Source organism: Miniopterus natalensis, chromosome 5 (genome assembly GCF_054644295.1).
Source record: "Miniopterus natalensis isolate mMinNat1 chromosome 5, mMinNat1.hap1, whole genome shotgun sequence".
In the NCBI taxonomy this organism is placed as follows: domain Eukaryota; kingdom Metazoa; phylum Chordata; class Mammalia; order Chiroptera; family Miniopteridae; genus Miniopterus; species Miniopterus natalensis.
The window spans coordinates 91,839,261-91,853,138 of NC_142085.1; the positions used below are offsets into that span (position 1 = coordinate 91,839,261).

General features: G+C 44.8%; 1 protein-coding gene across 1 annotated transcript; it reads left to right on the plus strand.

The window, feature by feature from the left end:
- The first annotated feature begins 372 nt into the window (after positions 1-372).
- Positions 373-12,855, plus strand: TBP (TATA-box binding protein). Its single transcript, XM_016212953.2, has 8 exons — positions 373-491; positions 1,853-2,051; positions 5,000-5,370; positions 7,625-7,712; positions 8,433-8,524; positions 10,074-10,241; positions 11,408-11,502; positions 12,200-12,855. The coding sequence occupies exons 2-8, from the start codon at positions 1,998-2,000 to the stop codon at positions 12,277-12,279; spliced, it is 948 nt and encodes a 315-aa protein (XP_016068439.1). The 5' UTR covers positions 373-491; positions 1,853-1,997; the 3' UTR covers positions 12,280-12,855.
- Positions 12,856-13,878: the final 1,023 nt, after the last annotated feature.

The following is a 13,878-nucleotide window of genomic DNA, read 5'->3' on the forward strand; positions in this document are numbered from 1 at the left end:
CGGCTTCTTGGTTTATAAAGGTCTGTTCATCGGACGTGTGTGTACTCACTTCTTTATATGAATATACGCTTTACAATTTTTAAAGGTTATCTTTACAACGGAAGAAGAAACAGGCGGAGAGGCGGGTACGCAGCCAGAGGTCACACCGAGAGCCGGCTTAGCCATCAGCCTCTAGCCCCTTCCAGCAACGACCAATTGGGAAACGCCGACCAGCTGGCTCCGCCCCGGAACTCCTGAGTAGCCCCGCCCCGTCCTGCCTTCCCCTCAAACCGATTTTCCCAGGAAACGCGGGAAGTGACGCAGCCGCACTGCCCAGGCCGCCGCTCCGGCGCGGCCCCGCGCTGAAGCCGGCGCAGGACTGGCGGAAGTGACCTTATAAGCGCGCGCCGGCGCTCTGGAGGGTCGGGCAGGGTCGCCGTGGCGGGCGCCTGGGCCGCTTGCCGTTTGACTAGGTTTTCGCGGGTGGGTGCCGTTGTCCCCGGCGACTCCAGGTAACGGCCGCTGTCGCTTTCTCTTTTCTCTGAGGCCTGTGCGGAGGCGACTCCTCGTCGGGGCCGGGGGAGGGCGGGCGGAGGCCGGGCGGGCGCGGAGGCCGCGCGGGAACGCTCCCTCTCGGGCCGCCGCCCCGCCGTACCGGCCGCCCCTCGCCGCCTCCACGGGGTGGGAGCGGGTCCCGTCGCCGGCCCGGGGCCGCTGGAGCCGGGACGGGCGGCCCGCGCACCCGAGCCGGCCTCCTGTCCCGCCGCCGTCTCTCCTCGTTTTTGTGTTTGCAGCACTGCTGCGTTGTAGGGTAACGATGTCCAGAAAGTAACTTTCCGTAAACCCCGCCACTCTCCGAGGCCGGGTTCTCGTTCTCATTTCTCGGCCGGTGTCTCGGGAGTGCGGCCCGCTGTCCTCCAGGTCTCTCGCTCGGTCGGGAGATATCAGGGTTTGCGCGGCAGCGGCGCACGCTTGAAGCGCTTGTGGGTTTTGACTTTTAACTTGTAACTGAGACCCGCGAGCCTAGTGGGAACGTCCCCGTAGACGGCGATGTTAAACTGAAGTCTGCTCCTAACAGCGCGCGTGTCCTGTGCGACAAGGTGCTGCGTGCTCCTTGAACCCTGAGATTCAGTCGGTTCCCGCAGCAACACGGCCCATCCCGGCTGCGCGGAGCACAGGGTCTTTGACAACAGTCACTTGTTTCTTTTGTCTAAAAGTTACTTCAAATGTTTAATCAAGAAAAAAATAGTAGTTTAAGGAAAGCCAGATTCAGGCACACTTTGTATTTACGGGTTCTAAAGAAATAAAGTGTTCTAAAGAGGTAAACAAACAAAAACATGGTGTCTGGACAGCTTCTATCAGTGTTTCACTAAAGTATTAGCTCAATAAATGATCACATGGAAGCCTATTGGATCCTATTAAATATTTATTGAATTTAACACCCAAGACTCAATGTTTTGGTATAAAACTGATTGGAATATTTTAGAACCTTAAGTTGCCCTAGTAGTACTGTGAATACAGTAGTGCTTAATAAATATTTCTACTCAGACTTGAAGTTTGCTTGGGAATTTGTTTTCTTTGGGTATTTTCCCTCAGAAGATTTCAGTGCTGATTATGACACCTTAATCTTGAACATTATGAATATTTGATGTAAACATGTAACAAAACAGTTTTGTCCTACTGGCAGTTTTGCTTGCATGCAGTCACAGGAAACATGGAAGGAGTAAGTTTTCAGCGTTATCGAGGAAAAGAAGTGTATTTCAAAATAGCTTCCTTTTGGGGTTTGTTTTGTGTGTGTGCGTGTAACCGTGAAACTGGTTTATACGATTGTATAGCTTATGTGTATTCTCACATTAAACTTCAAATTTTTCAGAGCAGCATCACTTTCTTGGTGAAGATAACCCAGAGAGCTTAGGAAGCCACTAAGAAGTTGCGCTGGGGATGCTCCCGGGAAAGACTGGATGCTGAGGCAGCTCCAGTGCAAAGGCTGTTGACAGGCCCAGAAGAAAGTGATTGCCATGGATCAGAACAACAGCCTGCCGCCCTATGCTCAGGGCCTGGCCTCCCCTCAGGTAACAGAGCATCTGGGGTTGAGAATTGATTTGTATTCTTTAAGCCTTCTGTATCTTGTTGAGGTCTCCTAGGCTTTGAATGGGGTGTAATTTGGGGGAGTCTACTTGGAAGCTAAAATATGTATTTTGTAAAAACTTTCTGATAAACACGATGGTGTTCCAAGTGATTATAGGGTCTTTGATTTTGAAAGTGGCTCTCACAAAAGTATTTTCTAGTTTCATCTTTTTGTTTTTATGTTTAAGATTCCAAATAACTTACCCCCTTTCTAAAAAGTTTTAAACAACCTCTGTTGAGGTATAATTTCCAAACAATAAAAACATTCATTTTAAGTGTATGTTTTGAAATTAGATCCCCCTGTACAAGTTATTGAACTTTCCAGTTACCTAAAAAATTCCTCCTTGCCCGTTTGTGGTCACTCCCCTACCCCAGACAGCTACCCATCTGCTGTCCAGAGCTACAGATAGTTTTGCCTAGTCTAGGATTTCATACAAATGGAATCCTATCAGCTTGTGCTTTTTTCTGTCTGTCTTCTTTGCCCAGTATGTTTGTATGTTGCAAATCCCTTCTTGCCATTGTGTGGATGTACCACATTTTTTTATCTTCTACAATCACTGACTTTGTGGGTGTTCCCATGAGCAAAGGTGCTGTAAACATTGTGTACAAGCTTTGTGTGCCCTGTGCTTTTATTTCTCTTGGGTAAATATTAGGCACAGGGTTGCTAGGTCACAGGGTGGTAAGTGTATGTTTAACTTTATACGAAAGTCCCACCAGCAGCATATGAGAATTCTGGTTGCTCCACATCCTCACTGACACTTGGCAGTTTTTACTTTTAACTATTCTAGTGGTTGCTGAGTAGTATTTTTTTGTGGTTTTAATTTGCATTTTCCTGAAGATTTATGATCTTAAGTATCTTGTCAAGTGCTTATCAGCCATTTGTCTATCACTTGTAAAAAGTTCTTTGTCCATTTTTATTGGTTCATTTGTTCATCTTTTATTGAATTGTAATTGGTCTGTATGTACAGTTATCCCCACTTTCCATGGGGGACATGTTCCAAGACCCCCAGTGGATGCCTGAAGCTGCAGATAGTACTGAACCCTATATATACAAACTTCCTGTACATACAAACCTATGATAAAGTTTAATTTATAAACTAGCCACAGGAAGAGATTAACAACAATAACTAATAATAAAATAGAATGATTATAACAGAATGCTGTAAGAAAAGTTATGTGACTGGTCACTCTCTCAAAATATCCCATTGTGCTACATATACAGCATGGAGATGCTGGGCAAAGGGGTGATTCCCGTCCCGCGTTGGATGGAACAGGGTGCAAGATTCCATCACGCTCCTCAGAACTGTGCCCTGTTTAGCTTAGGAATTGTTAATTGCTGGAATTTTCCATTTAATATTTTCGGACGGTGGTTGTCCACGGGGAACTAAAACCACAGGAAGTGAAAGTGCACGTCTAGGGATGACTGCTCTGGATTTACGTCCTCCCACAGACATGTGTCCTGCAGGTATTGTCTCCCTGCCGATGACTTAATTTTTAATTTTCTTGATGGTGCCTTTTGGAAAGTAGAAGTTGTTCATTTTTTTCTGGTCACTTTATCAGTGTTGCTTCATGGTTCATCTGTGTCCTAAGAAATCTTCGCCTACCTGAAGTCATAAGGTGTTTCTCTGCATAGTTCTTGCTTTTACATGTATGTCTGTCATTTATTCATTTCTAGTCCATTTTTATATATGGCATAAAGGAAGGCAGAGCTTTCAAAACCATAGTCTTATTCTTTTTAAATTAATGTAACCTGCATTTTTTATAGCCAATGTTTTTATAGAAGTGAGCGGTAGATGCAGTGGAATAATGCCTGTACCTAGGGCCACAGGGCACAGCTTGTCCTCTCCCACTCTTTCTGCCACCATGTTGGTGAGACAGTTTGACATAAATATCTTGCACACATTTCGTTTATGCTTTCTGCCAAATAAAGTAGCAGAAATAGGAAAGGGTTGTGGTTCTTTTTTGAGTCTTGCACCCATTTGAAAATCTAATGAAAACTGGATCTCTCCATGCAGAGATTTCAGGTGCGGTTCTAAATGTTCATGGCCTTGACAAGCTCTGCAGGCTCCACGGTCTCCATGGATTTTGGTGTCGGGGGAAGATTGGACTGGGTGCAAGGAAAATGTGGTTGTGATCTTGGCTAATCTGCCAACAAGACCTGTGGTCTTGGGCAACTCGTTTACTTGTTCTTGGCGCCGGTTGTCTTGTTTGGTGGAGAAAGGGCACATGCCTCTCTTTCCCAAAGGGCTGGGAAGGCTCAGGCAGTGAGTAAATGTCTCAGTGTCCAGAAACGCTGAGAAGCAGTGTAGAAAAGTAAATCGATATTCTGATAAGTGCATTGGACTTTGTTGATTTAACCTTTTTGGAGAGCAATGATTAACCTTTTTCAATAGTGTTCGAATAATCACCCTCATTGCTAACACTCAGTGTCTTCCATGTGTCTGTCATTATGTAGGATGCTGCAAGTGGATCTCTCTAGGGCGACCATGTAATTTATCATCATAACTGGAAACTGGTGCTCCCCGGATTGTATGCAGGGTAATAGTTTAAACAAGGATGCGTGGTCACCCAGTGCTCCCTCTGATTCTTCTAACAGTCTTAGGTCATTATTATCCTCTAGGTATGTCTAAAGAGTTAAGCAGCTTTCTCAGGTTCTCACATGTAATAAGTAGCAGAGTTGGATTTCACACCCAGGTCCAATTCCAAATCCTGAGCTCTTACCTACTATGTTATGGTAACAGAGGAAGTGATTTGTGTAAGAACAGCAAGTTTCTCCCTATTGATGCTCAGTAATACATTTATACCAGAAGGTGCCTGTCTTTACACATCTCATCTGTCCTTTCATCGGGCAGCACCAGCCAGCCTAACTCACCGTTCTCCTGACTTTGCACAGGGCGCCATGACTCCTGGAATCCCCATCTTTAGTCCAATGATGCCGTATGGCACAGGGCTAACTCCACAGCCCATTCAGAACACCAGCAGTCTGTCCATCCTGGAGGAGCAGCAGCGGCAGCAGCAGCAGCAGCAGCAACAGCAGCAACAGGCAGCAGTGACGACAGTGACAGCCACAGTTCAGCAGTCAACATCCCAACAGGCGACTCAGGGGGCCTCAGGACAGACACCACAGCTCTTCCACTCACAGACTCTTACGACTGCACCCTTGCCAGGCACCACGCCCCTGTACCCCTCGCCCATGACCCCCATGACCCCCATCACGCCCGCCACACCGGCGTCTGAGAGTTCGGGGATCGTGCCACAGCTGCAGTGAGTACTTGTGTTGGGTCCTCTTGCTTCCCTGGAGGGTCTTTGGAGCATGCTGCTTTTCTTTGTTTTCAAGGGGATCCATGGATTTAAGAGGGTGGCATTAAGTGATCCTGGATCACCATTTTCTGTCTCTAACTTGGGAGGGAAGCAAGCTGTCCTAGTGAGTCGCCCTCAGTAAGAAGCTCTCACAGCTTTAGAAATTGGTAGCTTATGTTTATACACTTGGACCAGTGAAGTCCCATTTGTATTTCCTTGTTATTGTAGACATTTCCCTAAAGCTGATTTGCTCGGTCAAGCTGGATATAGTCTCCTTCCCTTGGGATATTTTCAGTTTTTGTTAAGATTAGTTACTGCCCGGCCGGGCATGGCTCAGCGGTTGAGCATTGACCTAGGATCCAGGCGATCGGGGTTCGATTCCCAGTCAGGGCACATGCCCAGGTTGTGGATTCGATCAGTGGCTCTCTCATCATTGATATTTCTCTCTCTCTCTCTCTCTCTTCCTCTCCTTTCCCCTCTCTGAAATCAATAAAGATATAGTAAAAAAAAAAAAAAAGATTACTTAGTCATGGAATTACTATGGTTCATAGTGGCCCTTGTTTTTATTGGTTATTATGAGACTGTGTATAAATCTTTGAAGAGCTGTGTCTTTCACACAAGCTGAGGATGGCTGTTTATGCCCTAAATGGATTTCTCTATCTAATGAAGTGGGTCCTGTATGTAACAGGATTGGGGGGAGGGATATGATGTATCCATACAATGGGAGGCAGTGTTTAATGGGTATAGAGTCATAGGGATGCACAGTGATGGTGGCAGCACAGCACTGTCAATGTGTTGACCACCACTGAGGTGTGCGTCTAAAACTGGTGAGGATCCTAATTCTGTGCATTTTGAGACAAGTTCAAAAAGAAAAAAAAGAATAATTTAAGCCCTGGCCAGTGTGGCTCGGTGGTTAGGGTGTTGTTCTGTGTTCTGAAGGGTCTTGGGTTCGATTCCCAGACAGGGCACATACCCAGGTTGTGGGTTCAATCCCCAATTAGGGCATGTGCGTGAGGCAACCCATTGATGTTTCTCACATCGGTGTTTCTCTCTCTCCCTCTCCCTTCCTGTCTCTAGAATCAATGATAAACATATCCTTGGTGAGGATTATTTTTTAAAAAAAGAATACCTTTAATAGGTATATGACTAAGTGTGTGATAGATGCACCAAAATTTACTTGACTTGAGTTCATAAGTGGACAGATGTTGCAGGCACGCGTGCATTGAAGTGGATCGGAAGGAGGAGGTGGTGTGGGGATGAAATCCTGCATTGAGTTGATCATCCTAATTGGCCTTACAGTCGTGCACTAAAGAAGACAGTCAAACTGAGTCACCAAGTTCCCACCGTGGTCCACTTTGATAGAAAGAACCAGAGGCAGGCATGTGTTAGAACCCACGGGAGGTGTGTTTGCAGCCTGGTCACAGTGTTCACAGGACATTGATTGGCGGGTCCATGCATGATGGTTTTATTCAGAGGGCATTGCACAGTGCAAGTCTGTACTTTTAAAACCAGGAAAATACAGAATAAAAATTTAGGTTTGCTTTAAATTTTTATTAAAATTCCTAATAAAGTTGTTTTTCACTATAGTATATTTTTTCTTTTGTAAGTTATTCAGAAAATGATACAAGAATGCTAAAAATGGGGGTATCCATTGGGCCTAGATAATGAAAGGTTGTCTGTTTTTCCTGATTTACTGAGGGTCAATCAGAACAAAACAGGCTTTTCCTTGTGAAGACACTGCGTTCTTGCTCTTCCAAAGGGCACTTGTTTTGAGAGGACTGAAAACGTCATGCCTGCCTGTTTCCTTTTATATAGCGGTTTTAGGGTTAGAAGTGGTGGTGTTTCAGAGCTTAGGGTTGAACTGTGCTCTGTGAAGGGCTAGGGCTCTGGACAGACAACTCAGACCCTGCCTCTGGCACCGAGGTGCCACGTGTCCTGAGCAGGTTACCCCATTTAAGTCTCAGTATCTTTCTCTGAAATAGTTATTACTTCCCAGTGCATTGTAAGTATTAAGTAATGACTTATGTAAAATGCTCATCATTGTTACACAGTTAATAAATGTCAACAACTTATTAAAATTTTAATTTAAAAATTTCGTTAAAACAAATTTAATGAAATTAAATTAGTTCTAGTGAAAGAATCAGGTTTCTAGATAATCATCTAACACCTCATCCTGTAAAAGTTAAATAAATCACATTTTCTTTTTAATTTTTTGCAGAAATATTGTGTCCACAGTGAACCTTGGTTGTAAACTTGACCTAAAGACCATTGCACTTCGTGCCCGAAATGCTGAATATAACCCCAAGGTCAGAGCAATTTTAATGTATTTCAAACTGTAATACAGGAATTTACTTTTAAAGATCCCTAGATCAAAGAGTTTGTGCCACAGTAATGCATTAATGCTGTTTCTAAAAGCTGACTGGAAATGGGAGGTCATTTCAGGACCTGCTGATGTGCTTGCCGTCTGATTTATTAATTCCTTCCGGAGGTGAAGGTATTTCAAACAGAAAGTTTATAGTTACAGAAGCTAGTCATGGGAAGCAGCACATATAAGATAGACACGTAGGCCTTGGCGTTAATCAAGGATGTAATTAGTTAAGAGAAAGAAAATGGGGCCCTGCCTGGTGTGGCTCTGTTGGCTGGGCATCATCCTGTCCACTGAAAGGTCGCCAGTTTGATTCCTGGTCAGGGCATATGCTTGGGTCACAGGTTTGGTCCTATGGGAGGCAGCTGATCCATGTTTCTCCCTCTCGTGCTCTCCCCCCCCCCCCCCCGTAAAATCAGTAAAAACATATATGTGTACTTTTTTAATTGCAAATACTGCCTATCTTGTAGGAATATAGGAAAGAATACATAGATCGTGGTCCAACTTAGTCGTCACAGTTCTGCTTCCTGTGTGAAAGCTTGCATGCTGCCTGGTACAGGCCCTGTGTGGGGCCGAGGCATGGATGCTGAGGTGGCTGCACCAGGTCTTCTTAGCTGTCGCTGCCCAGTTTCCTCCCTAACAACTGTCTCCACCATTTCAGCGGTTTGCTGCTGTGATCATGAGAATACGGGAGCCCCGGACCACAGCCCTGATCTTCAGTTCTGGGAAGATGGTGTGCACGGGAGCCAAAAGGTGGGTGTGAAGAGGCCATTCTCCTGTTTCTTGTGTGTTCTAGGTGGTAGGCTAACACTTTATTAAAATGCTGTTCCTTTCCTACTAAAATGGTTGGTTCTAATCACTTTATTCAGCAGTAATTTCACTTTCTTAAAATTAGGCTTGGCTTTGGCTGGTATGGCTCAGTTGGTTGGAGTGTCATCCTGTACACCTAAAGGTGGTGGGTTCGATTCTTGGTCAGAGCACACCCCTGAGTTGTGGGTTCGATCCTCAGTTGGGATGTGTACGGGAGGCAACCAGTCAATGTTCCTCTCTCTTCCTCTCTTCTCCTCTCTCTAAAAATAAATTTTAAAAAAGATCCATGAAAAAAAATTAAGCATGACTGTCAGACATACGTAACCATTGCTTATTTCCATACAATTCAGTTGTATTTTATGTGTATTTGATAAAATGTCATGTCAAAACTACTTAGTGAATCTCTTTATCTAAAAAATTTTATACATAACAAATTCATCTCCAAGGGAAAAAAAATCTGACTAGGAATCACGAGAGCTGTGGACTTCCTTGGCTCTGGAGTGTGATGTCACTGGTGCTGCTGCCCTCATGGTGAATGGTGTTCATTCTGAGGGTTTGAGTCGTGTACCTTTGCATGAAATGCTGCTGCCCTCTGTGCAGATCCCTCTGTGAAGTGCAGTGAGTGTTTTGGGGCCTTGGCTAGTCTGAGCCTGTCTAACAGCCCACAGACTTGGTAAGAAGCATGAGGGGGTTTGGGGATTAGAAACATCAAGTAAATTAAACTCTTAAAAAAGACGATTAAAATGCACTTGAAGGTGCTAACATAGAGAGGGGGCTATGGAGGTTTTGCTTATTCTGAACTTGGGAATTGTCTTTTAGTGAAGGGAAGGCAATGGGTGTGACATTCTGGCTCTAGTCTCAGTGTTTTCAGAAGGCAGGTTCACCTCTGGCTCCCTGTCACTGTTCATGTGGGTATGTCTGTGTGCTTGTTCTCGGGACGAAGCAACAGAACCTGGGATTCACCAGTGAATGCTCCGTGTGCCCCCTTCTCTAGGCGTTTCGTGCAGACTTGCACCCTTTGTCCACAGGTTCTTCACACGGATTAGTGTGGATCTATTTGGGTGATGATTTTATCAAGATAAGAAATCATAAATAAATTTATTATCCTCAAAAAAAACTGCTGTGCCTATGGTGAGTTTTTTCATTCCTCACCCTGTGCCTGAGAGTTGTTTTCGATGGTGTTCACACACTTTTTTTTTTTTTTAATATATCTTTATGATTTCAGAGAGAGGACGGGAGAGGGAGAGAGAGATAGAAACATCAATGATGAGAGAGTCATTGATTGGCTGCCTTCTGCACACCCCTCACTGGGGATTGAGCCCGCAACCCGGGCAGGTGCCCTGACTGGGAATCAAACCAGTGACCTCCTGGTTTGTAGGTCGATGGTCAACTGCTGAGCCATGCCGTCTGGGCAGTTCACACACTTTTTAAGATTGCTCACCTAAATAACTGTCGGCTTTGAGTATGAAGAGCTCACTTTTCCTTTCCCTAGTGAAGAGCAGTCCCGACTAGCAGCAAGAAAGTATGCCAGAGTCGTGCAGAAGTTGGGTTTCCCAGCCAAGTTTTTGGACTTCAAGATTCAGAACATGGTAGGGAGCTGTGATGTGAAGTTCCCCATAAGGTTAGAAGGCCTCGTGCTAACCCACCAACAGTTCAGTAGGTGAGTCTGAAGGGTATTGGGATTGCTTTTGGTAAAAGTCTGTTTAAATGTTCATGATAAAGCGCCTGCAGAAGGATCAGCTTCTGGGAACAAACTCTGTAGCTCCTGCTGTGTTTACTGTGGAGGTTTCTCCTGACGGCTGTGGTGACACCTCTGGCCCCCACTGCACGTGGTGACATGAAAACCCCCATTACCGGGTGGAATTGATTCCCCGTTTGATGTTCCACTGTTATATTGTTCAGTGATACATTTCAGTTGCATGAATTAAACCTACAACCTGTGCATCAACTGCCCCCCTGTTGTTTGACTCTTTGGTCTCCTCAGCATCAGAACCACCAGCCAAGGGCACGGTTGAGCGACATGAATATCCTTTCTGTTTATTCTCCCTAATGCTTCCTGCTGAGACCCACCTGGCAGATGGTCCCTCCACAGCCTCCCTGCTTACAGCACCCCTAAGACTTGCTGTGCCCTTTGGGGCACCAGGGCCTTTGCACATCCCTCTTTTATACCCGGCACAGTCCTGTTTCACTTTTGCCTAGAAAACTCCCACTCACATTTCAGAGATGGGAGCATCTCTTCCTCAGAGAAACCTTGAATTTTCCACTGGTGACACACACATCCTAACTGTTTTCAGTCTCTGCACTAATGAAAGGAGATTACTAGGGAAGAATAAAACGCCCTAGTAGAGCGTTTTATACGAGTAGAGCAGTCAACGGAATTGGGAAAATCCATTCTCCACTCAGTATTTGTTCTGTCATTTGGTTAAATTGCCTGACCAGTGTTAACAGCTAGGTAATAATCCAGTGTAAGGAGATGAGATGGGAATGATTAAAAGGCAAAATGTTATTGTCACATCTGAAGAGCAAATGCTATCCCTGAACTTGTCCAGAATGACACTGGGTAAGGGTCAGAGAGACATCAGAACATTAATGTAAAGCCCTCTTTATGTCAGAAAGTCCAGATTCCTTAGAAATAGCTATTTGGTCCTCGAGTGCTGGTCACTGGTTGGCCTCACTGGCTTTCTGCCACCTCTGCTTTGATGTGACCTGAGCTGGGCTTTGCCTCTTTGCAGCCATTCTTTTGTGTTTTTGCTCATACAGGTCTCATTTTATCTAAAAGCATGGACAGCTTTTAATTTACAAATTGTCTTTATGGTCCCCTCCTAGCTACGAGCCAGAGTTATTTCCTGGTCTGATCTACAGGATGATCAAACCCAGGATCGTCCTCCTGATCTTCGTTTCTGGGAAAGTTGTGTTAACAGGTGAGTTGTAACAGGAAGTAGTGTCTGAAGGTTTGAAAGTTTCAAGAATGTCATTGTCTCCATGCTGAGAAATAGTTTCACAGAGTTGAGACCCTTGGTAACAACTTGTAAGAGGCCTTTTCTTTCCCTTCCACCCAAACATGCTGGTGAGAAATGCACCCAGTTGGAGGGAGGGAGAGGAGGGAAATCAGACTCCACCTCTGCTGGTCCTTCATCCCAGGCTTGACCTGTAGGGGAGGGAGAAGTGAGCATCCCACTGGATAAGAGGTGGAGTTTTAAGTGGGAAGTTGTCCCTTAAGCCTTCTAATTCATCGGCGATGTGGTTTTGAGACAACAGAGGGAGATTCCAGGAGCTTGGTGGGAGGCAGCCCTTGGAGGATAAGATTCAGCCATTGTCCCTGCACCTGGGGCCCAGATCTGGTGCAGGGACCAGCATAGTGACACCTACAGAGAGGGAGGTGGAGTCACCTGGGGCGTTGCTTTTGCAGTTAAAAAACCCTTTTAAGGAAATACTGCTTTAAAAAACGAAAACGGCTGTGACAGGGGGCTCTCTCATTAAAGTTTTAATGCCTGCATCTGCTAGTCCAACAGATGGAGAGAATTATGCTAGTGCTTTTGTTAAAGTCATAAGTTTACCTCTTAATAGGTTAAGAAATGCCATTTCAGACTCTCTTTGCTACTCTACTTGTCTTCATAGGTGCTAAAGTCAGAGCAGAAATTTATGAAGCCTTTGAAAACATCTACCCTATCCTCAAGGGCTTCAGGAAGACGACGTAATGGCTGCCCTGCCCTCCCACCCACTTGTTTTAAAAAAACATCAGTTTTGGTAAATTTGAGTGGTGGTGTCGTGGGTGGCCTGGGTCCCCGTGGGTTGCAGCCTGCATGTGCGCCTGGCATGCCCGGGTGTTCCTGTAGTGGCTGCACTGTGCTGCCGTATGTTTAGATTTAGATTTTAAACTCTTAACTGCTGTTGACAAGTTGGTTTAAGGGAGAAAATGTTGGTGTTAAAGCCACCTTCACAATTGACTGGACTTTTAATTTTGTTTGTTTTCTTCCCCATAAACCACAGTTTTTATATTTCTACCAGAAAAGTAATGTTTTTTAAAAGTGTTGTTTTTCTAATTTGTAACTCCTAGGGTTTATTTTTGTGCCAGACACATTCCGCCTTCTCAGTATTGCAGGACAGACAGATGTATTTTGAACACAAATGGCTGTAAATATTTCTCTTCTCAGTGCTCTGTACAATAAATACTGTTTATAAAAGTGTTAGGTTGATGTTATAAATGATGCCTTGTAAGATTTATGTGATCATATGTTTAAAAAGTTGTATTTTAGATACAATGCCTGAAACCACTTCAGCGTGTTTGCTTGTTTGTTTCAGTCAACATTTCATTGAACATTGCAGTGAAATGGAAGAACCACCTGAAAACTTAGGGTTGCCCATCAAACAGGCATGTATCATGTTCCTGTTTCCAGGGATGCTGCCTGTAACTTGCCCTAACCCTGCCTCCCAACACCCAGAACCCTGCCACCCATCCCAGAAGCCCCCTCCTGCTATGCACCAGCCACAGCCCCTACCCCGTAAAATAACCATTATCCTAATAGAGGTCAGTCTATCATTTTTAAAAATTTGCTATGTTTTTATATCTGTTTTATTCCTTAAGTTTCCACTCCATCTCTTTTCCTTAACATTTCAGGCCATTTGGCCTGTAGCTTCTTCCTGTGTTTTGCTATTTGCAGGCTCTCGGTGTGGCTCTGTGTGTCCCCTCTCAGCTCCTGCAGGTGGGAGTCTGCAGCCAGAGGCTTGATCCCCTGGTCAAGACTGAGTGGGGTGTTCTGTTAGGAACCAGATGTTTGGTTGTCTCTCTTCTCATTGATCTGTTATTAACTTGTTAGGTGGTTGCAAATGACGAGATTCTAATCATTTCATTTTTCTCATAGTCATCGGGACACTTTTATACAGTGATGCACTTCACATAGCAGGATAAACGCTTCTTTCCCTTTAAAAGTTTTCAAGATAAAACACCTCATGAGTTCATACAGATATGCCCAAATCTAGGACTAAAGGGGTTTATTTAACCAATTGTATTATCTTTTACACTAAAAATTCTTAACTTTTAAAAGCACACGGGACAATGGGTTAAAATATCCTGTAATCAGTTATCTCACATTATACACACAACAGTCTTAGAGTAACAGAACATGACCACAAGTATGATTATTGGAAGCATTGCACCGTATTTTTGTTGCTGTGCTTCCTGAGTTGTCAGAGGCTGATGAGACCAGGACCCAGTGCCTGCTGCACAGTGAGTGGGCTGCTCCCTCTCCCATAACACGGGCTGTCTGGTCAGACAGAGTCCGGCCATGCAGAGATCT

Bases quoted from the DNA above. Each gene is read 5' to 3' on its own strand.
- TBP (XM_016212953.2), top strand. From the start codon at position 1,998: ATGGATCAGAACAACAGCCTGCCGCCCTATGCTCAGGGCCTGGCCTCC. The intron at 5,371-7,624 runs GTGAGTACTTGT...AATTTTTTGCAG, and splicing joins GGGATCGTGCCACAGCTGCA to AAATATTGTGTCCACAGTGA. The intron at 7,713-8,432 runs GTCAGAGCAATT...CCACCATTTCAG, and splicing joins ATGCTGAATATAACCCCAAG to CGGTTTGCTGCTGTGATCAT.